Source organism: Lutzomyia longipalpis, chromosome 1 (genome assembly GCF_024334085.1).
Source record: "Lutzomyia longipalpis isolate SR_M1_2022 chromosome 1, ASM2433408v1".
Taxonomy (NCBI): domain Eukaryota; kingdom Metazoa; phylum Arthropoda; class Insecta; order Diptera; family Psychodidae; genus Lutzomyia; species Lutzomyia longipalpis.
The window spans coordinates 33,150,247-33,176,173 of record NC_074707.1 but is presented as its reverse complement, the minus strand read 5'-3'; the positions used below and the strand labels follow the sequence as shown (position 1 = coordinate 33,176,173).

The 25,927-nt window shown below is 35.2% G+C and overlaps 2 protein-coding genes across 3 annotated transcripts in view; one reads left to right on the top strand and one right to left on the bottom strand.

The window, feature by feature from the left end:
• The window catches only part of LOC129786050 (putative fatty acyl-CoA reductase CG5065), an 824,046-nt gene that overhangs the window by 499,779 nt on the left and 298,340 nt on the right, over positions 1-25,927 (top strand). The window lies entirely within an intron of this gene.
• The window catches only part of LOC129786070 (uncharacterized), a 53,119-nt gene continuing 28,575 nt past the window's right edge, over positions 1,384-25,927 (bottom strand). Inside the window, exons 3-8 of one of the 2 annotated variants that reach the window (XM_055820873.1) lie at positions 7,656-7,955; positions 7,002-7,192; positions 4,807-5,020; positions 4,291-4,729; positions 3,808-3,932; positions 1,384-2,214 (exon numbers count right to left, since the gene is read on the bottom strand). In XM_055820873.1, coding sequence (XP_055676848.1) covers positions 2,087-2,214; positions 3,808-3,932; positions 4,291-4,729; positions 4,807-5,020; positions 7,002-7,192; positions 7,656-7,955 — 1,397 coding nt within the window. In that variant the 3' untranslated portion in view covers positions 1,384-2,086. The remainder of the gene's footprint in view (positions 2,215-3,807; positions 3,933-4,290; positions 4,730-4,806; positions 5,021-7,001; positions 7,193-7,655; positions 7,956-25,927) is intronic. The other variant, XM_055820874.1, reaches the window with a different exon arrangement.

The following is a 25,927-nucleotide window of genomic DNA, read 5'->3' as shown; positions in this document are numbered from 1 at the left end:
TATTTTCACTTATACAAGGCAAATGTTAATTCTTTAGATAATGAATAGCTTGTAGGGTGATTAAAGCTTGTTTACTCTTCAAGAGAATCGATAGAATGCTTTTTGTTTAAGTTTCTTTGAAAGTAAACACAATTTAAGTGGGTGGGAGCACCACGATATGACATCTGATGCAATGAATTCAATCAATGCGATGTAATTAATCTATGAAAATATATAGGATTCAATATTGAAGAGACTGAGATAATGTAGGTCATGCCAAAGTTTCAAAAAAGCTCAATAAAACGCATTGCTAGGGAAGAATCTTTAGAAGTAGAAGGAATCTAAATGATTTTAAGCATATATTTACAGAGAATAACTAAACATTTATTGATTGATTTTAAAACCCCTTTAGAATAAATTGAAAGTCTGCAAAAAAATAGTTTCAGCAAAATAACTAACTTTTGTACAATGCTGAATTGTGATCTGATGCATTAACTTTTAGATTACATTTCACTGAAATAAATATGCAAATTTCAAAATAAATTATAGATATTGCAGCACCACCATATATATGTACATATAGGTACCTACCTTCATAACACACTACATTATGTTATTGCAATTAATATTCATAGGTTGCATTATATATGGCGAAGGCGGAATAGCTTTTTTCCCCGTCATTACACCGGCATGTATCGAAAATATTATAATTTCAGCTGCAAAATTAGTTGCTGAATAAAGGTAAAATTTTTGATTGTTTATCAAGAATTCACATAATTTTGTTGACCTTTTGCTAATTTACTTTCCCTATTGTACCAAAAATAACAATTTACACGCATGGTCTGAAAGTTTAATGAGTTAAAGTAAGTTTTATTTAAAATTTCAATGAAAAATTTAAAATATCCTTTTATCTATGTGATCCCTCTCATGCATAGTGTGGACTTTAAATGTAATTTCCGGTGTTTCTTTTAGTTTGAGTCATTGATTGTACGACAAAATTTAATATCCGGTAAAATGCATAAAAGTTAATCAATTTTATGATATCTATAGAGTAGGTACGCATACTTACCTGTCTTTATGCGGAAAATGAAGTCAAAAATATAATACCTGAAAGAAGTTTTTCAATGAAGTTGAATATTTTATGATGTTGTTTATATTGTTCTAAACATAAGAAGATGGCTGGATGTAAATTAATATGGCTTTGTTCTTAAATAAAGGACCAACATAAAAAGACTCAAGCGTTAGGGTAATTTTATAAAACAATAGCTGTGGTCTTCAATGAGTAAAGAGGATTTACGATAGCTTGTTAATTATGGGAGTTTTTGCAGCAAAAGAAAAATATTTTCCCAATAAGTTAATAAAATTTCAAAAACGTGCTGCAAATTAATTGAGAGATTGATGATATTTTTAGTTATATTATTTATTCCTTTTGCTCTTGAAATATAATTTACATACTCTGTAATGTTAACATTATCAAAGAATCTCATACATTTAATATGTTTCATAAATCATCAATTTTACACTTACGGATTACTGACTGTGTTTCCATTTTAGTTTATCATTTTTTTTTCATTAATCAGTGTGTCTTTGATACTTAACTGCCATTTTAGAATTCATCATCAAAGGGCACCTACGTATCGATATTTTTTTCATTTCAATTTATTTATTTATTTTTTTACATATATAAATACTCATTATGTACAGATAAAAACAAAATGTAATTTTCATCACCCATTGTTCATTAAAATTCACGGAAAACCCATGCTGTTTGTAAATGTAAATTTTAATTATAATTTTTATCTCATTCTCTGTTTTTGTTTTAACTGATGATTGAAAGTTTTTTTTGGCATTTGCATCTTCGTATATATGCTTGTTTACTCACTAATGAGAAATGGGAGAATCTGCCAATTAAATTTTGGACACCACTTTGTGGTCAAGTTGCTTGTGCTTGCTTAATTAATCCATCGTCTGTCAATCGACGCCGATGTGCCATACACAGAGAGTTGTTATCACTCCTCCATCGTCAGGATTAAGGATTTGACAGTGAACCCTTGGGCAGCAATGCTTTGTCCATGCTCAAAATTTTACCCACGAAATCAATTAATTATTAGCAGGATATGTGAATGTGAAGTAGGGGGGAAAATAAGATGAACAAGAGCAACGTTGAAAGAATGGATCGTGTTATGTTGGCTGAGTTGTGTTGAACAGCAGCGGGCATTTCGCCTGGAAGAAGAGCTATTTGTCAAGTGAATGATTATTCATATAGTTGAGTGAAAATACAAGGAAATGTGCTTAAAAGTCCAACAGGGTTTTGTCATAAAGTGTCTCTCTCTCTCTTCTACTTGCAGAAAGTGATTTATGTTTACCTCAAGAAGCCGTAAATCACTTATATGATCCAAGGATTTCATTTTGAGCTTCCGAAATGTGTTATTCATTTGTCGCGTGAGCTTTGTAGAGATTCAAAATTTCTATTTCACTTATCCGGGAACTCTAAAGATGCCTCCGAAGGATTATAAAGTTTCCAAATATTCAATGTAACAGGTTAATTTATAGACATAGTTAAGGTTCAGTTAATCAAATAAATGGGAAATTGTTATTCAGAACCCTATTCCCAATGGGACGTTAGGGTTAGATTGTTTGTTGGTACTTTTACCCTGAGATTCCCTTCGAGATAATCATTCTAGAGAGTCGTAGATTTATAAGGAATAAATATTTTGGATGAATACTGTTCTTACTATATGTAGGAGCTTTAAATCGGTATCAATATTATGTAAACGGTTTAGGTATTGAGTTTCCGTACTTGGTATTTGGTTTCAAATATTGTTCAAAATCACCAAAAAGCTTTAGCACGAACAGTGGCGTAACCAGGAAGGATGTTTTGATGTCTAGAGACGTCAAAAAATACATTTTCTTAGAAATCAAACAAAACTATTTCAGAGTTAAAATTTACAAAAAAAAATTATGAAAAAGAATTTCTAACGCTATAAAAAATGTCGAACGTAAGAAAAAATGTTGAAAGTTAGATTAAACGTCTAACGTTAGAAAATGTTAGTCAAACGTTAGCAAAAAAAATATTTAACATAAATAAATGTCAATCGTTTTATTAAAAGCTAAACGAACGTAAAACGGTTAGAAAAAACGTCAAATGTTAGAATAAATGTTAACAGTTAGAAAAGTCAAACGCTAACAAGGAAGTATTCAACGTTTAAAAAATGTCTAACAATTTAATAGACGTCATACGCTAGAAAAGGAATGTCAAATATAAGGAGAAACCTTCAAGCATAAGAAATAATTTTAACTGTTAGAAAACGTTATTCGTAAGCAAAGAAACGTCAACCGTTAGAGTTAACATTCAAAAGCCACTTAATTCAAATAAACCATCTATTCGAATACAAGCTGTTGTCTTTTCAATTAAATAAAAAAAAAATCAAACCACCCCTTTGGATAGATTTCTGACTACGCCCCTGAGAGCGAATTCTTCATGCAATAAAAGGACAAATAAACACCAAAATTACGTATTTATTGCATTTTCTTGCCCATAAATAAATTTTAGCAATTTTAGTAAGAAATGTTTGTTTGGTCATTTCTGATTTTTTAAGTCTGTTCAGCAAAAATCTCAGAAGAATATTTATTTTAAGTAATAGCCCGTTCAAAGCTCTTCCATTTGCAATGTTCCTTAGTGAGCTTTTTTTTGTAAGAATTTAAATTTTCAGCAGATTTGCATAATTTTAATCCTTTTAATCATTTTTTAATTAAGTAGATTGAAACTCTATTTAATGGAAAAAAATTTTTGACAAAACCATTGGACACTATATTTCTCGTACTTACCATTCAGCACTTGAACATGAACGACGGCAGCGGATGAATTGAGGATTGAGCACGAGTATTCGCCACTATGACTTCTATCGGCTGCAAAGATTGATAGTCGGCTACTTCTCCACTCAGCTGTAGCACTGAAATGAATGAAACGAGATAGCAAGAGAGTTAACTTAGGTTTCATTTGGAAGTTTATTCGCACAGAGGCTGTGTAGTGAGTCAAGTAGGGCACTCTATGAATGGTATATCCGGCAAGAGGGCGAAACATAAAGTGGCCCCAGAATCCCTGGGGGCGTTTAGCATAAAATTTGAATTTCAGAACTTAAGGCGAAAGGCGCTCTTATGCTAATGAAGAGGAATCAATTAGCTCGCTATGGCAGAAGTCATGGGTTGGCGGGGGGAGGGCGGGGGGGGGGGGGGTGTGCTGTGTAGTGTGGGGTGTGGGTGGGTGAAATTGAATATTGGATGGTGAAAGAAGAAGAAGGAGTGTTGTACCTCAAATTAAGTTGAACATCCTTGGGAATTGGTCCACCGTCCTTCCGCCATGTAAGCTTCTGGTGAAAGAACTCGAGCTGACGCGTGTCGTCTACACGATGCCCGCCATGTGCGTGCGTTCGCAAATTGGACAATTGCGGAATGTGCGGGAATGTTGCGATTGTTGGTGAGCCGCCCATTGAGTGTTCGAGCGACGTGTGATGGGTGTGCGGTGTCTTTGGCATCCCAAGAGGGGTCACGGTGAAATTTAGCAGCTTAGGGATAAAGGGAAACTGCCGCTGATGGGAGTAGTGTGGCGGATTGGGTACGGGCATCACAGTTGGTAGCACAGAGAGGAATGACACGGCCACTTGGCACGTTAAATCGATGGCACTCCCCATTTTGTAGTAGCGATCGTGAACTTCATGCCCGTGCTCATCGACGACCCGAATGGCAGGAGCTACATATGTGGGGATAGAGAGTGTTTGCATGAATAGTGGAAGTTTCACCATGTAGACCATATGTTGGCCTTCTTACCCAAAACTGTGACATTCGTGGCGAATACTCGTGGTGGGTGCGTGGAAACTTGACACATGTAGAGACCAGCATCTTCACGCTGGATTGGATTTATGTGGAGCCGCCAATTGTTTGGATACTGAAACTTAACTGCTATTCTGGGGTCTCCGCTATATGTTACATTGCCCACCGTCAGCAGTGAGACTTTATCTGTGGTCTTCCGAACCCACATCACCTGCAAACATACATAATACATCCAATATAGCGGTAGTTAAACAATATATAGGTAGGTACCATCAAAGCTCCAATCATACGATATTTATGGCATAGAAAATCATACTTTAACATCTTATTTCCTAAGAGGATTATGCTAACAGTGGGGTCATGCCCTAACCTTGAATCGTAATCATCCATTACAAATTTAAATATATACACACTGCTACCGCATATGGGTTGAACAACACACATTCCCCTATACTAAAATCCAATCATGCCGCATGAAAAATCAATACCGAAACAAATTGCCCTCATACCACAAGACAAAATGAGAAACCTGAGAAACTACACAAGCAAAATCGAAGGTATTTAATTTGTCATATACATCAAAAAGCAATATGATATAGCTCTGGGGCTCAAAGAGCATTTAGTCCCTCATTTAAGGTAAACAATTTTCTTTCCTACATCCAAAAGGAAGTCCAAAAATGTCTCGATTTATTTAAATGCTTCACATCCACACATTCCACCCACGAGAAATTAATGCTTCCTGGTACAAAGCAGTTATCAACCAATTTCTTTGTAAATGCGCATAATTTGCGAGCTCCCCTCGTATGGAAAATCCTTAAACAGGTTTATATTTAGCCAGGATTTCCTCATGATCTTTTTTTTTTACATTCAATTTAATGATTTACATTTTTCTACCTTTCCACTTGATGATAAAAGAAAATCTTAACCTTCGAAGTGTTCCATTAACCAACTTGGAAAAGTTTCGTATTTATTTGAGAACAGACTAGAATTAATCAATTTATGAGCTTTTAGTGCCATTTAACTAATTTCCTTTTAAATTGAGAATTTCTGTTGGGTAATGGAAAACATTGAATTGGCTTTTCTTTGGTCCAGAGATTCCCAAATTAGGGAACAAAAACAATATGACCATCAGTATGCTCGTATCAGTGCAAAGAATCTTTAATCAAAAATCAGTATTAGAGTGAATGAGCTTACTGCGAACTGCAATTCACAATCTTTTTCCATCTCAATCCAATTTCATGTTCAATACTGATCCTTTTTGCTATTTTCCACCTGCAAAGTGGAATTTCTTTCTTCAAATTCTCTGAAAATATTTTTATTTAACGTCTCTTGCAGAAATTCTCATGGAATGTAATTTAGGTGAAGAAATATAAACATTTACTTGGTAATGAACAAATTAAAGTTTAATGAATGCTTTTTTATATGAAACGTGTAAAATGAAAATTTATTTTTCTTCCATCATTAAACTGAAGAGTCACTATATGGAGGAACTTGAGAATTATTCAGGGGAACTCGCACATGAAAATGTAACGTAAGGAATATTGGAGTAAATCAAAGTTATAAAAGAGTGAAACGAGTTTTCGTATTTTTGGAATTTTAGATTATGAATATACTTAAAGAAAGTTTGAAAAGACTCTCAAAATATTTATTAAAGAAAATCTAAATATTTTTATTTCAATTTAATTTTAATTTTAATGTTTTTACCGTATGAAATTCATAAAAAAATTCAGATGCTTTTGGTTTATTTTTTTCTTACTGTTTTAGCATTTTTTTTCAATCGTTGTACATTACTTTTCTAACGTTTTACATTTTTTTTTCTAAGTGTTTGAAATTTTTAATCATTTAAAAATCCTCTTTCATGATCCAAGAGCTTTTCTTTTAAATAAAGAAAACATATATTTCCTGAATTTTCAATATGTTAAAATTTCGTATCTTCTACAATATAAAGCTTTTCTTACGTATTTATCTGAATTCCCTTAATAATTTTATGAGAGTAAAAGAGCTATAAAATAATTCATTAACTCCGCATTACTTTCACTACATAGCCTGAAGGAAGTCTACTCTACACTCAAAAATGCGCTTCATTTCCATTTTATCAAGCATAAAAGATTCTTACTTGAAGCAATATTGAATTAAGATCAATATAAGCCTATAGATAGCAAGTTAAGAATTTTTAATTTTATGACTCTCACCGTTTTGTCCTTCAGCATACCGACTCGACAGTTGAGCACTGCCTCGGTGGCCACGTGTATGCCAACTTGGAGTGCCCCGGATGTTGCATTGAGGGGTTCCTCGAAGAATGGCCCCCAGTGGTGTTCATGGTGGTGTTTAGACGGATATGTACGCACGTGGGTAGCTCGCGGCCGAAATGTTGGGATGAGCACTGCAAACAGATACAACGTGGAGGGTCCATTAAGTTTCGGAATACTCCGCAGGAAGTTTCATTAAAAATGCATAATTCCCAGAGCACCCAGGCTTTTCACACCACACCCCCGTGTTGAATATTATACCGCTCAACAATTTCTCTAATTAGTGCGGCTCAATCATTAATGAGATTGCAATTGGTGTATGCATATTTGAGTCCGTATGTGCATTTGCATTGGGAAGAGTCCTCTTGTGCATCATTCTCTTCTCTATATGGGTGGGTAAACCCTCTTTGAACTACCGAAGCATATACACAAATGACATGCATATTTTTACAGTTGTGTGCAAGAGTATTTGTGCCCCTTGTGGAAAATCCACGGGAAAAATGGCATTAATTTATCCATCTCTCTCTAGGCCAATTAAAATGTAATTCCGTGAATGCATTGGGGACAGAGTATAGTGGGGATTGTGTGGGCACTTACATGGTCGAAATGTGGTAGCCACTGTTGTTTGGATGACTCTGGGGGTGGTGGTGGGTGTTGAGTGGGTAGTTGATGTGGTGATCTGAACAGTAGTGGTGGGGCTTCCCGTCGATTTGCCACTCTCACCCTGAGATGGTGATAAATCGCTGACGGAAGCCTCCGCAGACGTTGTCTGGACCAACTCTGAGGCGACAGGCGTCAAGTCATCCCCCTGTGCCCTGTCCGTTGCCCCTGATTCCTGCTCCGACACGAAGCTGGTGTCCATGGGATGTGATGATGTTAAATCCGTGACGTTATCACCTGCGAAGAAAAATGAATGAGAATTGGAGGAAAAATTGCGGAGAATAGGTGAAAAATGAAGGAAAATGCTCGCTTTTGCTTGGACTCATGATATAAAAGACACGTTATGTATACTCTTAATCCCACATATATCCATTTTGTTGAAGCGGAAACGTCACAGGACCAAATGTGGTGGACTTTTTTTTAGCCAATTTAACATCGTAATCGATTGGATCAATATTATCCTCGTATTTGATCTTTAGGATCAAAGTTTAGTCCGTTTTACAAATACGACAAACTGACATAAAGCGATAAATCTTGCAAATCTCCAGTGATACAGAGATTCATATAAGTATGTTCATAGGTATGTATGTATATACATACAATGTATGTAGCTAACTAGACAATAAACTATGGAAGTTTCTTTTGATTTATAATGATTGCACAAAGGACTAAATGAGCTGAATAATCTGGGTCAGAATTGCTGAAATTTTCTTTTAACGTTAGGAAAATTCTTGAGCTCAATTTTCAGATAAATGCAAATTCTTAATATTCTGAAATATAAATTTAAAGTGGCCTAATAATAGTCTAACTCTTCATAATCCAAATCACTTTATTTAAATTTGTCGTTTAGCTAAAACCAGGATTAAAACTTTAAGCTTTGAAAGTTCTTATGTGCTTTCGTGGAATTTTAAACAAAACTATAATAGCAATTTCCTTGGTTCCATGTCTTTCCCCACAAGGACATATTGAGAATCGAAAGGAAGAATACGAAAAAAGCACAATTGATCTGCTTAATAATATTTGATATCTTAATTGGATAAAATCACCCTGTTTCATTCAAGTAGGGTAGTTTTTTTTTCTTCCTTTTCTCAACAATCAACTCACTCATACTCTCTAAGTACACCCCCACACCGTATAAAAGCTTCACCCTGTGCAATCAACAGTTATTTTCCTGATGGAATCCCCCTCAGACATAAGGACAAGAGGAAATTAAAATCAATTTGAACATGGAAGAATGGGCGGGTATAAAAAGAGGTATTTTCCTGGTCACGCGACAGAGCGATGCGGGAAGAAGTCGAGACTACTCTGGACAATTGTGAAGCGATGAAATGGGTGGAGAAGAATATTCTGGGGAAAAAATTGTACATTTAGTGTCATTTTATTTATATATTTGCAAGGAAGGTTTTTATGTGTGCTGAGTGGCAATAAAATATCCTGGGAATGGCAAAATGTTTCCTGGTTGTCACACCACAACACACCCCCGCAACTTCCCACCAGCTAATCTGATTGTCCCTGAAATTTAACGACCATTATTCCGATCATTATAGCGTCAGTCTGACACACAATAAACGATTAATGTTTCGTAAAATACAATCTCCTTTCGCCACGCACAAACACGCCATGTAATGTGGGTATCCCCTCCCCCCCTTCCCGCAAAACAAGAGGGACTTTTTGGGGGTGTGTGCACAATTAAGGAATTTCCTTCATGAATTGTGGCTTTAAAAGCTCCGCTTATTGAGTTAAGCTATATACACACCGCTTTACGAATTCTTTCGGAATAGTTGTACCAAATGTATAAATTTGAAACAAAAAGACAAAACTCCTCGAATTAAATAACTTCCTCCCAGCCATCATCTATATATAGATATGTCTCGTCTGGTATTTAAAATTCAGCCTGAGGCTCCGCAAAGTATTTCATAAATCCATGCTTAAACCACTTACTCGTTGCTGAATTTTCGCCTTCCTGCCACCAACATTTCATTAGCAAAAGAGATACTTGTGTTTGTGATTAGGATAAAGTGATTTTTTTTTATTTCAGCCAATATGATGAAGACACCCCCACGCTTTTCACAGCTTTTCCTTTTTTGACTTCTTGTGTCAAACGACGCATTGAGAATTCTAATTTATTTACAAAACCAATTTTCGCGTATCCTCTGTTTGAGTATGAAAGATGAGGGTTAAAATTGGCAGAGTGGAAAATATTAAATGTCTACAAGAATAGAAAATGTGTTTTTATCTTTTCCTAAAATTTCAGGAAATTCCTCGAAAGGGAGAAATGTTTGAGAGTTAATAATTCATAAGCAAATATGTACCAATTTTTCCAATAGAATACCAATTCATGTAAAAGTATTTTTATCTTAAAGCATAAATAGGTCTATGGAGCAAGAAAACCATGACGAAGGTACATAAAATGTACTGGTAAGCTGACCAAGCTTACGGGAGCTGTGTTTCTTTCAGTGTACCAATTTTGTGAGAGCAAACTAGAACGCGAATTAATTTAAATACGCGCAAAGTCGGGAAAAGTTGAAAAGTCATACTCTAAGAAATGTTTGGAAGGCCATATCTCGAGAATGGATCCATAGATTTTCATAAATTTTTTTTTGTTTGAAAGGTCTTGAAGTCAGCTATAACATATCGAAAAATGAAAAAAATTTATGTCGCCATTTTCGAAAAATTCGAGTTCGAAATTTTCGAAAACTTTGTTTTCGATTTTAGCGCCTCTTGCGGTCATTTCTCGAAGTTGCAATGTTTTAGACATTTGTAGGGTTTCACGAAACCTTTCATTTGCGCTTGAGTTGATCAAGATCGGACTTGTAGAACCCGAGATATGACATGCCAACTTTGGAAGGCTATATCTCGAGAACGGATCCATAGATTTTCTTCATTTTTGGCATGAAGCTAGATAATATGGTCAGCTACAACATATCAAAAAATGAAAAAAATTTATGTCGCCGTTTTCGAGATATTCATCGAAAACTAATCGAAAATTTTGTTTTCGATTTTTGGCCCCCTAGCGGTCACTTTTGAAACTTCGGATGTTCTAGAGAGTTGTAGGGTTTGTTGAGATCTTTCATTTGACCCCGGGTTGATCAAAATCGGTCAAGCCGTTTTCGAGTTATGGTCGATTTTCGATGAAAAATTGTGGCGGCCATATTGACTAAACGGCTTGACCGATTTTCGAATATGAGGTATCGTTGGAAAGCTCTTGATGGCCCCTACAACATATCAAAATTTCAGCCCTCTAGCTATAATAGCGGCTGAGATATAGCAAAAACAAAATTTTGAGGTTATTCAAAATGGCGGACGGGGGGGTGGGGGGTAAAATTTGACGTCATAATCGGACGTCTTCCAGTCGACTTTTAAACTTTGCCGTTTACCGCAAGTCTCTATCTATTACCGTTCTCTTGCAATTTATGGTTGAACCACGGCGGACGGCCGGCCGGCCGGCCGGAAAAAAAATTTTTTGGCGCATACGTTTTTTGGAATGTGGGGACCCTAATTCGTGCTCATACCAAGTTTGAGCTCGATCTGACGACTTTCGATTTTGCTCGGTACACAAAAGCTGTGTCTGAAAGAAACACAGCTAAAATGTCTTAAGAAATTCAGGAAAAAGTCTTTATTTTGCTATTTAACCCTTTCGCATTCATTTGCGAAATCCAAACCTAAAAATTCTATTTTACGGAATTTAAATTAATTTATTAATCGTTTTTTCTGGATATAATTAATTTTTAATTAATTTTTTTATGTTCGTAAATAAAGCCAAAAAGGACGTATTCACTGAGAGAAATGTCTTCTGAAAGAATCTAGAATAAATGTTTCATATGGACGCGAAAGGATTAATTCTTATATATGACGTTTCGTGGGTCAAGATTTCCTTTTCATCAGGCAAAAATATACATATATCTTTTATCTATTCTATAATACTTAAGAAAAAGATCATTTTTAATGCTCATAAAAATCGTTAAAAACTAATAAAATTAAATAAAAAAATTAATGAAAAAACATTTATTATGAAGATTGAGAAAATATAAATTTATGAGACTAATGTAAAAGTTTCAACAGAGTAGTACTACACGAGTCTAGGACCTTAAGGGCAAAAGAGAAAGGGAGGAAAATATAAAAGGTTTAATTAATCATATTTTTGTCCCTTTCCCAGGATTGTGTTTGAAGATGGAAAATAATGGTGGTGGTGTAAATTAGTTCAAGTTGATGGAACTTTATTTCAAAGTGCAATAAAAGTCTTGATGGGATTCTTATGAATAAATCATCATGGTCTTTTTGCTTATGGAGTTTGGTGGGAGCATAAGGAGAATTGTGTGGCAATGAATCAGAATCCGAGACATCAAGTCCAATAATTTTCATCACCGTCTATTAAACTAATGGGAATAAATGGGTGAAATTTATACTGTTTACAGGGGAATTCTTGAGTGTCCGCACAGGGAAGTCTTAAATTTAATTGACTAATTGAGAAGTTTTGTAATTTGAATGGTTTTAATTAATATTCATCCACTCTCATGAGGTCACTCAAACTTTCTCCATCCTTTCTCTTTGTGCCAATTACTCCTCGATACTTCTTGACTGATTGATGATGATTCCCGATGTGAGATGATGGTCCAGGGGATAATGAAAGTCTTTGAAGGCGGGGTGTGAGACTTTGCCTATCTCATTCTCGGTGATTTCATATTATTGTTCACCGAAACTTAGGGTCAACCCCACCCCCAGTGTGACGCAACACCAGGGAGAAGATTAATCACAGCTTCAAGACGGTTATCTTCAATTAGCATCTCACAATTCTATCCACCCAAACTTCCTTCTGCACACACCGCACACACACACAACCCAGCCCAAGTCAATTATCGATTCAAATTCAAATTAGCGTAGCAATTTGATATCATTTATTAGAAATTTATGGCCTACTATACACCATCTACACCCCCGCTGCTCATCTCTTCTGGGTGACAATATAATTTCCATATTTTCAGCACACTCTGCACAATCCTTTCTTCACTGTCACGAAGAATTTTCAGGGTATTTATCACTCCACCGTGGATTTCCGTATAGTCGCACATTATTGCCTCTCTGCCCAAGTTGAAAGCATTAATCTTCCATGTGGAAGCGAAAGGAATCAATGCCAAAGAGATAAAACATTGGGTGGTAAATAGAGAAATAAATTTTTAAGTGCTTTCTGTGCTTTGGAAAAATCAACGCAAGCCTCATGTTGGGTATATCAAACAATCTTGGAGGGTTCAACACAAAATTGAGAGGCACTATCGAACATGGTGAGCTTTAGAAGGAGTGAAATAAAATTGCTTTTTTATTTCTTTCGGATTATTTTGAAATTAGATTTTTTTTCTTGATTTAGTTTACTTGAAAAGTGGTCGAATGGTTGATTTTTGTTCGTTTAAAAATGAGAAATTCTTTCGAAAAATCTTTTGAGTTTTGAAAATTGCTTAATTTTCTAATTTTTATGTTGAAATCAGTAACACATCGGTTTGAAATTGACACAGAATATCGCAGTCACTATTAGTCATTTGACTGATTTTCTTTTTTAAAATTATTACAATATTTGACTTAATTTTTTTTAGTTGAACCCATAATTTATGTTTTACATAGAATTACATATTATTTTTGGATATCTCTCTTTGATAATTTACTTTGTCAAAATATATTTTTTAAAAGAATTAATTTAATAAATATTATTTAGAGCTCTTAATTTCTCTTTTTTGGGTCATTTAGACTCATGTAAAAGAGCTGAAATAATATTAATCTCTATACATATCATGATTGATTTAATTACATAAAAATGCGTGTTGTAATAATTGATATGAATTCAATTTATTAAAAAAAAACCGACAAAAAATCAGCAATTTCGAATAATTTTTATTTCATACTGAGAATTTTCATTGTGATGTTTTGTCATGCTTTCAATTTAAATTTTATTTCACACCCCACCCAAATCATAAAACATGTTTGCTATATGAATGAATTTCCCGGAGTTTCCTTATGCCTGAAACATTCCCATAGTAATCTCGTTTTTGTGCCGTCTATGCTTTGTAAATTGCAAAAAATGGTTTTTGCCTAAGGGTAAGGGGGTGTGTGATAAAAATTTCATCCAAATTGGCATTCATTTTGGAGTCTAAAGAAAAACATCGAATACAATATTGCCATTTACTATTCATGGGATTTTCCGCTGTTGATTGTATAGCACACCCCATAGACTTTTATAAGACAATCACGCAAGTATATTTGAGGAAGTGGCCAAGAGAAATTCATTCCCATTAACATCCGTCGGATGTCGGAAGCTTTTTCCCACGTTCCCAGCATTCAAAATCAAGAAGTTCTCTGCTGTATATGTATGTACATTTGTATGGGTCTGGTTGCTGGGGGAATGGTATGAGAAATTGAAGAACCACTGATGAGCTCCAATCCACCCCCCAAAAAGCTCCCGTCGTCTCCATTTGGTGTTGTTAGCTGTATCGCTGTGTTGATTTTTTATTGTTATCTCGATAGACACACACAGGGAGTTCAGATGTCAACGAGAATCTGGGATGCTGCCGCCATCCAATGTGATTGATGGATAAGGACACATTGGGACGAGGTTCTTTCACTCTCGTTTCATACTGATATTCCCATTTCCCTGCCGCCTGTTTTTTTTTCTTCCACTCTCCCCTATGCCCTCTCTCACCCATCCATTTACCCTCCAAACAGCAAGTACGACCCCAAACACAATCCACCCCCGCGTCTCATTCACTCTCTCACAACCCCCCTCACCCCCTCCCTTCAATTCCCTATGCGATGCGAGTTAGGAATACTAATTTTTTAAATCCTCCCCTCTTGTTCGAGATTTTGCCAAATTTTGATTGAGTTACACCACCGAAAGCAGCACAAACGGGCTATTTGGCGAATTTTAATGAAAATGCCGTAATCTTGTGTAGCAGGAGCCATTAGGTAGTATACCATAGGATTTACGCTCACGGCCTAATCCCATTTCTCTGCTATCAGTTAGCATACATCTGGCATTAATTATTTCATTTGACATATAGTACATGGGAATGCGATTGCGTAGGCGGCAAAAGGGCAGATAAAATGTCAGCTACGGCAGGTAAGGCATATTGCATTAATGTATTCACATCTACTTAAGAAATCTCCTTCCGATAAGACGGATGACATGGAAAGAAAAGCCTGATTTGAGAAAATCTCAAATTCACAATCTTTATGATATATTCAGGAATACATTTTCCAAAGGATATTATGTACCTACCTACACGGAAATCTCACACGTTCTTGCCGACAAATTGCACAAGACAAATTTTGATCTCTTATGTAGGTGGGATTTCTTTGGAATTAACGATGAAATGCCTTTGAAGGAACATCCTGAAAGCGATTCTTTATTTACAATTTCGACTTTCACAAAATAAATCCTATATAGGATAGATGTTTAAGACCCTATAAAATTTACTTCCATTTTCCCAGTGAGCGAAAAGAATTAACTTTAAAGACATAGATTTATATGTGAAGAAATTCTGCTTTAGATAGGACATTCAATAGGGAAGACTGTGGTAAAGTGGACTATGCCAAAGTTTTGAGAAAAGCTCTAAAAATCATTTTTCCTGGAGCTTAAGGTGAGAGAAAGTTCTAGGAAAGGAGTTTATTCATTTTGTGGCTTTTATTGCATTATTAGATGGAATATGGACACGGGAGACGATGTTGATATTCATAAATTGATTAACAAAAGCTTTTTACAAACTTTGAATTTTGTTTCCAAATTCTTCCGAAAGAAACTTAAAAAAAAAATTCCGTTCTTTGTAATAACCACGCCCCTCTTGTAAATTCTTTCTTACTAACCTTTATGCATAAAGCATATGCACGCACAGCCTATGCCGATTCTTAGCCTATTAGTTTAGATCTAAAATGTGACATATACAGTGTATGGTTCACAATGCACTCTTTCATTTTTTTGTTATGAATTTAACGTCATATACAGAGCCTTGATGCTTTTGCTTCATGAAGAAAAACACAAATTGAGAATGAATGGGGGTGTGGCTTATTTATTTCTTAATCATTTTTTTTGCTTATATATTTTTAATGATTTTTTTAAAGGTTTTTCGTGTTGATCGAGCAGCCAGCGCCTGCGATAGCGGAACTTCCCGTGCACCAACATCTCCGACAGGATCTTCCCTCCACCCAAAACAGTCTATCGACTAGGTGTGGAGTAATCTTCCGAAAATTCTACATAAGTTGATGTAACTTGGATCAAATTGAATTTGTGAATAGTGCATGAAACATGTAAAAAATTGTAGGAATGAAAAAAAAAAATTATTAGAAGAAAAACGAGAATAAACATCCTCCTCGTGCATAAGACGGTGTTTTCGTTTAGTAGTTGACATCAAATTTCACGACACGGAAACAAGAGAAAATGATTTCATACAAAGTTGACTCATTCCACCACAGTCTACCCTATACAGAAGACAATTTTGAAAATCCCACAGTGTCGTGCGTAGTGTGTTAAAATCTCAATTCATGCGCAATTTTTAGTGTGGATGAGACTCATTAGAATGCATGGTATCATGCAACACATCTCCAAATTGTGTATCTCGCAGGATATGAATTGGAATCTCAGTGTAGCATCTACCGGAGTTCCCTTCAAGGACTCTCGGGGCACCATGAGGAGGTACACACACATACTTGATTATATCACCTTCAAGCGCGGGAATGGCATTTCGTTCATCCTTTTTGGTGGGTGAGCCATAAACATCCAACGAGCACACAAACATTTATCTCTGTGGCATTGTGAAAATTGGTTTTCTTACGAATTCCCATCCGCAATGCCGAAAAGGAGCATGTTCGAGGGTTGAACACCTTCGAGGAGTTATCTCTAAATTCCTCTGCTGAGGAAAAATTCTCAAAAGGAAATTTATAAAATTGCTCGACGCTTTTGACAATCGACAACTTCATATGTGAGCCATTTTGAAGAGATACCAGGAGGTGTATATATCTAGCTATATACATATGTACCACCCTCTCCATCAGCTATCGTTGCCAAAAAAAAAAAGAATTCACCAAAAGGACGACCACCAGACATGTAATAAAAATTGATGACTTCTCTTCACGGCGTGCCATTCTGTTGGAAATGGAATCTATTGACGAGATAAAATTTTTATTTCCACCGTAAACACCCTCCTGGCTTTTTAATTTCTTTTCCAGCACCCAATCATCAAGGATTGTTGCCACAGGAATGCTGTGAGGGGGAGAAAAAAGAAGGACGACAAAGAAATGGATGATATTTTCATCTGCGTGGAATGACAGGAATGAAGGAAATGGAAAGGAAAACACACCACAGCGTTATGAGAAAATGTTGGACACTGTACGCGGTATGGAAGGTGTGAGCCTTTGTCAATACAGCTACATTTAGAAGAGTTTTGGAAGCTTGAAAACTCCAATATTGGGCTATGTTGGCTTTGTTATATAAATTGGTATCATTTAGTGATTTTTTTTAATTAAAAAATAAAATTTTCAAAGTTTTCTAATTATAAAAGTTTAAATTATTTAATGAATTCTTTAATGAAACTTTCAATATACTATTTGTAGTTTTAGGATTAATTTAATTTTAAGCTTTAAGCGACAATAAGTTTAGAGTTTTTATGTTTATGAGATGCTCAATTTGCTGTGTTTTTTACTCATAGATTGAAAATATAAAAAAGTGTCATTTATTGCAGCATATGCTTTATGCTAAAATATAAGGGAACGTGGCTCAATTCCGACCTCATAAGGTCCACGCAGAATGAGAAAAAATTGGTACCATGTTAAAGTCCATTTAATGCTCTTTTAACTCTCATAACTTTCCACATTTAAAGTTTTATCAGGTTAAAGTAATAGCGGATTGCAAAGAGGTCCGAATTGGGCCACGTTCCCCTACATAAAATTATATACAATGGGGGTGTGATTTTTTTCTTTACAGTTTTAGACTCCTAGTTTCCCAATCCTAGATTCTAATTGAGATTTGGAAATAATTGACTTCTGTTAAACGTTTTATAATTAAAAAAAAAAAAAGTTTTCCATTTCTATTGTAGAAAGTCGAAAAATGAATAAAGTCCTTTCTGTATGAGCAAAAAGCTAAATTTTTTCTCATGGGAAAATATGATAGCAAAAGGGTTAATCATAATAAATTCTTTAATTTCTGCCAAGTTTGTTCGTTCGCAAATTAGATTTCATTAAAGGTACTTACCTACATAGTATAAATTGAAGGGCTATGCTTAGGCAAGCACGATTAGAAGACTTTCACCATAAACGGCTTTCACCTATTCATAGTATGATACTTAATCATGAGAGAATGTATCAAGAGTATTATGTTCACAAAATGACCCTCGGCCGAGAAGTGATACCATTTGGGACTCAACTTATTCAATGTCCTATCTTCACTTGGCACAATCACCCGTAAGGGACATTTAGAGGACCCTGACCTCGAGACAGTATTAGGGCGCAAAATGGGCAATGTGAGACAAGAGTACGATTACAAATTTGGCACGCATCTTTCTATTGAAATATAACCATTGTCAGTGGGTGGGTGGGGAAAGCGGGGAATGAAGAATGGATATGATGTCGTCTGTTCGTGTTTCGCGCTGAGGAAAAATGTCTTTTCCTCCGTGTCATCATCTGTGCCGAATAAAGCATTCACAATTTATGGCTGGGAACGTGCTGTGCATTGATGTTGACGGCACCTCTAAAAACTGAGGAGAAGTAGAAGAATGTGTTCAGCACCGACACATTACACACCACCTCCGGAGAGGATCCACAAGAGAGCTTTTCGAAGGCTTCACATGAGGCAAAGATTCCCCAAAAAAAAGTGGAGGGGGGGGGAGGATGGGAGTGCGATAGATGCCCAGGGTGATACTTGGAAGGTGTATGGCACAAAACTAGCATGGGTATTATAAATTTTCATGGCAAACATAGAGAAAGGCTTAAATGGAAATCCTAATGGTACTTCATGACAGCCAGTTTGGGAGACTTTTGAGGTGCCTATACTGACAAAAAAAAACTGTCTACCATATGAGGATTTCATAAGGATCCCCGGGGACTAGTTGCTGTCTTCCCCATACCACCAACTCCGGGAAATTTCGATCGATGGAAAATTTCTTCCTCACATCATCGCACCCTCGTTTCACCCAATATAGAAGACACACCCCGTCTGACAATTTGGATACTGTCCACCAATTATTTCGCAATTTTCTTCTCGTGTTCCATGGACCGCATCGGTGACACATTTCTCACAACATTTCCCGGACTTTCTTTTCGAGGCACCCCCGCCCCAACCCCCACATCTCAATGGCAGGAAGAGACAAATAAAAACTTCAACGTTCCCCATGTGATAAGGCAGTATATACGTACAGAAAAAAAACTTTCTGATATCGCTCCTTTTTCCGGTCCGAAAAAGGGAAGAAAAGTGCTGATAGATTTTCATGGTTTCATCGCAACTTCCTTTCTTTTCCTTTTCATTCCAAAAAGCTCCATTGGAATTTTTTTTTCTTCATGAACCCATCCAAGAAAAAGCAAGGAATCAATATTAGGGAAAATATATTTCAATATATCCTTGTGCAGCAATTTTCTAGCAGTGCTTGCAAGTTTTTTTTCTTCTCCATTTCTGTATAATGAACCCTCTTCACAGCCACATAATTCAATTTACGGGAGAGAAGCAAAAAAAAAGGTTCTCCAAGGATGTAATCGCTTAAAATTTTCCCAAAACACAGAACTAATCAGCTAAATGTTGTACTGCCTTTTGCTGTTTTCTCACCTCATTTCCCATCCCAGCCATACATACTTCTCTATATATTTACACCCGGGTCTTCTATGGCTATTTAATGGGTGGAATGCTAAAGGAATATGCTGTGAGATGCTTGTGCTGGGTGCTTAAAGGAAACGGGAACAAAACAAATTCACCGGAAAGCTATTCTAACTTTCCATTTGTATAATAAAACAGGAGTTTGTGAATACCCTGGAGGTACACCAACCCAACCATTATCGAGATTTAAAAATGAGAAAACGCTAAAGTTCTTCTCAAAGTAACAATTTTAAGCTTTTACAGCTGTGTGCTCTGTAAGACATCAAGTCAGATATTATGAAATAAAAAATTGCAAAAGAAAAGAAATGTTTTAAGTCGCTGTCAAGTCTTACAATTCTCATTCAGAAGAATACTAAAGAATTTCACAATTTGTGAATTGTAAGAAAATATTTTCTAAAGAATGGAGAACAAAAAGATATTATTTTCCATTCAATGTTGATTGCCATGCTTTCTCGATAGCAATGTCTTTATAAGCTCTTTACATTATATTTGGGGGTAGATATCAATTTTGTAATAATCCAATCCGCCAATTCGCATGAAAGCCACAGAATAATTTGATTTTGTGGTTAAATAGCGTGGTCTAACCTCAAAATAACAACTTGCAAGCAATAGCTGCTATGTACAGATATCTGTTAAACAATTACGCGGCTGGTTCTAATCTAATCACACCACATATATAATATTTCGGTGTTCCAAATTGAATTTTCAAACAAATACACATTGCTGGCGACATCATGGTGAGATATTTTAATAAAATGGTAAAAGGACACAAAAGGAGTTGACAAACAAGAAATGGCACAGCGAGGGATGATTATGCCATTTACACAAAATTTTCTCTTATGTTGTTGAGTCTCCAGCTGATATAGTATGGTGCTCTTGCGTACACAAGGACCCAGACAGAGAAGAGAGTGACATAATTCTGGAGAAAATATAATTACGATACCCTTGAAATTTTCATTTATACCAAATCCCGCAACGTTAGGATTTTTTCCAACCACACTGCCAACACTGATTTCAAGCTGGATTAATCCCGTGTAATTAGGCGGCTAATCCTTAGTGGTTAAGGAACTCCTCTGCCGAAAAGGCTCTATCCGAAAGCATAAAGCTTCCGTAAGTTCATCTATGTGTGTATATAACATACATACATATATAAAGGAAACCCTAGATATGTGAATTTTCCCATGAAGAAGCTCCTTTGTAGCATGAAAGTGGTACTAAAGTTCTGAACTCTCTTGATGAAATACCATAAAAGGCCAATTTTTGGCATGAACTGAACTTATGAACACGAAGGAAAATTATGTAAATGAAAAGGAAACGCATGTAAATATTAAATCAGTGTTAAATTTTTCAATAGAATTAGAAATCTCTTGGTTGGATAAAATGCACATGATGTTGCCTAATGTTTAAGTTTTGAATAAATTTGGTTCTGAGTTCATTGGAATATGAATGTAAAGAACGTGATGTATAAAAGAGATTTATTCATCTTGGTACTCTTAGATATGGAAAATATTTTCTAATGATTGAAACTTTGAATATTTCTTTCAAAATAAAATAATTTTTTGGTTCAAAAATTATTCACGAAAAATAATTTAAAACGAGAATATTAAAACATTTTAAAAAAATCACTCTTTTAACCCTTGGAATGCGGAGCGGGGTCGTTGAACGACCCCAGCGCTATATTTCGTGTTATATCTCCATAAATATAAAAGATACCATTCCCATATTTTGGAAATAAGTTCTTTGGTTATCTGAGGAGGTTGTGTAAAAATTTCAGCTCAATCCGACCACCACAAGAAAAGTTATTAAGGAAAATGTAGAAGAAGGGAATTCAAAAATTGGTGTAACGGTCATGCTGCGGAAATTTTTTTAGAGCATAAACAACATAAAACATAATTAGAAGCATGTAAATGTGCAAAACAATAAAGAATATTCGAGAAATATTGCCATTTATCACGTTGCGGGAAGTGAGGGGAATGTGGGGAAGAGTGAAAAAAAATTGCAGTTTCTTGGCAAATTTCTCAAAAAGAAATTGTGAAAAATGATTGAAAAATGTTTTTCCCTAATATCTCCTTCTAAGTATTTTAGGGCGGCCAATTTGTGGTTCAGGGTGCAAGAGGACTATATAAGGAATCTATAGGCACTAACCCGACAACTCCAGGTTGTATAGTTTGGGAGAAAATTGGCCTTCTTTTTGGGGTCGTTCAACGACCCCACCTTCGCATTCTACGTAACTACCAAGGCCTCCGCATTCCAAAGGTTAAATAAATGTCAATCATAAGGAAAATAACTTCAAACGTTAAACAAAAATGTCAAATGTTAGAAAGAAAAACTCAAACAATAGAAAAAGAAAAACGTCAATAAGGAAGTGTCAAACGTTACAAAAAGAACATCATGGTTATAGAGGAGAATATCTGTCATAAAATTAAAATGTCAAACGATAAATAAGAAATGTCAAACTTTAAATAGTAATGTTAAAAAATCTAATAAGCATGATAAGTATTAAATGTGTTATTTAAAAAAAAAGAGAAATTTGACGAAAGAATCAGAACTAAAATAACAAAAAAGAAACGTCAAACGTTAAAATAAACAACACGATAGTAAAAATGTCAAACATTTGAAAATAACGTCAAAAGTTTGAAAATAACGTTAAAGGACTATGCATGTTTTATCAATTTTTTGCTCAAGTCTTTTAAATGACTCCATTACAAATGGAGTAACGATGTACATACATATTACTACAAAAATGTCCGTTCCAAAATTACAGCCGAAATATGACTAAACTCCTTTCCTTGTTAACCCAAATTCAGCGCAATCAGCAGATTTTCTTTTCGTACATTTCTTTTCCAGAAAACTTTTCAGGTGTGTTTTAATTGCTAAAAGTTGGAGAAAAAGTGGAAAACAATAAAAACGTAGGGGTTAAAGTGCAATACTGTAACAATTGAGAAATTCTGAGGTTTTATCAACGCGATCCATCTTGGGATTGGGTTCAATGTAAACAAGATTGTCTGCACTTGGTGTGTAAGCTCTTTTGGGCCAAAACTTTCCTTTACTTGAAACATTTATTATTCTTCTCAACAAGAAAACCGAAGAAATGTGGGACAAGCGCGGGGCGAGGGTGGTGGATATGGTATCCAGAAAAGAGAATGTGTAGCAACTTTCCGACAACTTTAACCACTTTACCAAGGCTGTGAGTCCTTCGTACAAGAAACATCTTCTTGTTATTGCGTGAACAAGAAATCAAGATGGGTGTAATTTGGAATTTTCATCATGTTATAGCGGTGTGGGGATGAGATATCATAAAAGCAGATTTCACCGTCACAGCACCATTCGTGCTGATTTGGTCTCCATTGACATAGTTTTTATCCTCCATTCACTCACTTACACAATAAACCATCCCCTTAGAATGCTAGTTAATTGATGTGGTTGAGTGTTGTCACGTAGATTTTGTGCTTTTTTGCCGCCCTCGCCCATGATGAGAGATAAAAACTTTACACACATTTCGGGGTGGGTCCATAAAAAGTCCCGAACAATGCTTTTTACTCGTCACAGGGCATGAAAAAGCCACAAGACAACATAGGCTGTGCCAATGGGACTTGGCATGATTCAAATTTAACAGAAACAACATATAATACAAGCTCATAAATCAATTTTTGATTTTTAGAGAGCTCCACTCCCACAATCCCCCAAGGAAATAAGAAAAGACCCTTCCTTGTTTTTTCACCCCTTTGTACACTTTCTTGGCAGGAATATGCATTCCTTTTTTTGTTCTTCAAACACAGCTTCGCAGTCTCCACCCTCTCTCTACTACCCATTATGTAGCTCTCACTTTTGATCTATCTCAACTGACGCATGACTTGGAGTTGCTACGATAAAAGAAGAGGGAGCTCGCATTTTCAAGATTCTGCAAAAAAAGCCCGAAGGAATCGATAGTGAAATTCTTCACTAAACCCAAAAGAAAATGGTTATGAGGGGGTTGAAATAAATGGGGCGTTGTGTAAATTTTTATGCACATTCTCAACACACACATAGAGCGCTAAATAAAGCATGAGAGAGAGCTTAAGAGCTCTCGAATGAGAAGAAGATTTTGATAATAATGTAATACCTCCCGGTTATATAGGAATGTATATTAGATCGAGAGGGTGAAGAGTTCATGGGTGAAAATCGAGAGCTAAATTGTAAAAAAATGTTGTTTGAACTCAAAATAAACTGAAACGCTGTAGTTTTCAAAACGTGATCTAAAATTTGAATGATTTTGAGACTTTTTCTCTACTTGAATTTTATTGTTTCTTTTTTTTTAAACATTTGTCTAACACATACTGGTTCTAATTTATTAATAATTTATTTATTAAGAATAGATACGTCGTAATAGTGGTCATCTCTTATTAAATAGTATAATTAAATTTCTAACTATTTAAAACCAATTTTTAATTCTCGCGACGTAATAATAGAGGAAGTTTTTTCCCATTTTCCCATTAAGATTTCCATAAAATAGAGATATCGAGGGAAAAGAGGTTTCGAAAAAAAAGAAAATAATTTACAAAATTCGAGAAAAAAATTTTTGCTCAATACTTAAATCTAAGATCAATCACATTTTTATTGTATAACCGAGAAAATTTCTGAAAGTCGAATTTTTTTTAAGAAAGACACAATTAACAATTTTCATCAGGTTTTGGATAAAAAGTTAAAATGTAAAATCTTATTTTATTCTTTGATATATATCAAAACATAGTCAGTGACAAAGTTGTAGATTGGAAAATCTAGAACAAAGTAGTTCTTATTTTAATTTAAAACGTTTTGCACTTATTACAGAAAAATCCGTGTTCTACACTTTTATCCTTTTACCCCGTTTTCCCCTAAATATTTTATATTAGGGGAGACCGGGGTAAAAATAGTCATTTTGGAATTTTCAAATGCCAATTTCTCCCAAAATATAAATCGGTAAAATCGGAAAAAATTAGGATGCAAAGCCTTACCAACCTATAATTTTTGACAGTAATTTGGAGGTTATCCGATCAGTACTTTAGGAGTTAAAAATAAAAATAGATTTTTGGCCCATTTCCCAAACTTTTGCGTATTGAGAAAAACGCGTTTTCCGAACATTTCCTTCAGCAGTTTTCCCATCTGATAATTTTTCTCACTAGCTGGATTAGTGGAGAAAATGTTGCCAAGGTGTATTCTTCAATAACTTTTAATGATTTTTCTCTACAATTTTTTGAATCAAAACATACCCCTTGGGGTAGATCTAGTCATCCCATGTAAATCATATGGGAGATCGAAATTTTTGGCATATTTTCTATTCATTTGTTGCAAAATGGCGTGTTTGAGAAAATCGCAAAATTCTCTGTTTTAGTGCGTATAAAAGTGAAATTCCTTGTCGCGGATCAAAAGGTGAGAAGTTTAGCTATCAACTACTATCAATCTCTCAGGTGCAAAATCATTGGAAATGTCGGAAAATTCGACCGACTTTATTTAGCCAACTGGTGACTATATTTACCCGCCGCGTTTAAAAATAGTCAGAAGCGGAAGGGTTTAGGAAAAGCTCGAAAACTTATATTTCCCGTGGAGATAGAGAAAAGTGGTCTGAGACAAAGTTGTAGGCCAGGAAATTTCCTATAAGAATGACCTATCGAGGAAATTTTCTTGCCTTTGGGGAATCCTGCAGATAAGGATTTATGCAAATTGACTATTTTTACCCCGGTCTCCCCTAACTATCTTTAATAATTTGTTTGGGAAACCACAAGCTGCTACCGATTTACTGCAATAGATTTAATATGAATTTTTATTAATTTTCCGTCAAATTAAGTAGATATGAAATATTCAAATGGTTTAAAATATTTGACGAATTTTCACTATAAAGTCATCTAGTCTCTAACAAAACTCTTGACAGTGAAGAAGTATTTTTAGTAGAGTATAAATTAATCACAAAGGTTCCTTAAAATTTTGCGGGAAAATATCTTAAAGAACATAAAAATAAAACAGAATAATGAGTGGAATCAAGGATAATACGAAAGCTCATTTGGAAATTTTCAACAAAATGAAACCTAAAATTGAACTTGGAGTTTCATTGCTCACCATTGCGTTGAAAAAAGTCTCATGGATTGATCGTTTTAAAATTTTGTTTGTTTTATTTGGCAATTTTCTAAGCATAGTATTTACTCTATCGTATGCTTTGTCTCATTACGGTGGTCCATTAACGGCATCCTATGTTAAATGTCTCATCTTTTTCCTCGGACATATGCAAATTACTCTAAAAGTCCTCTCAACATTTAATCAGCAAAAGCGTCTAGAACGAATCTTGGAGTGGTCTCAATCTCTGCACGAGTTTAAGAATGTTGATGGAAATACACAGAAAATTATCGAGGAAAATCTCTTG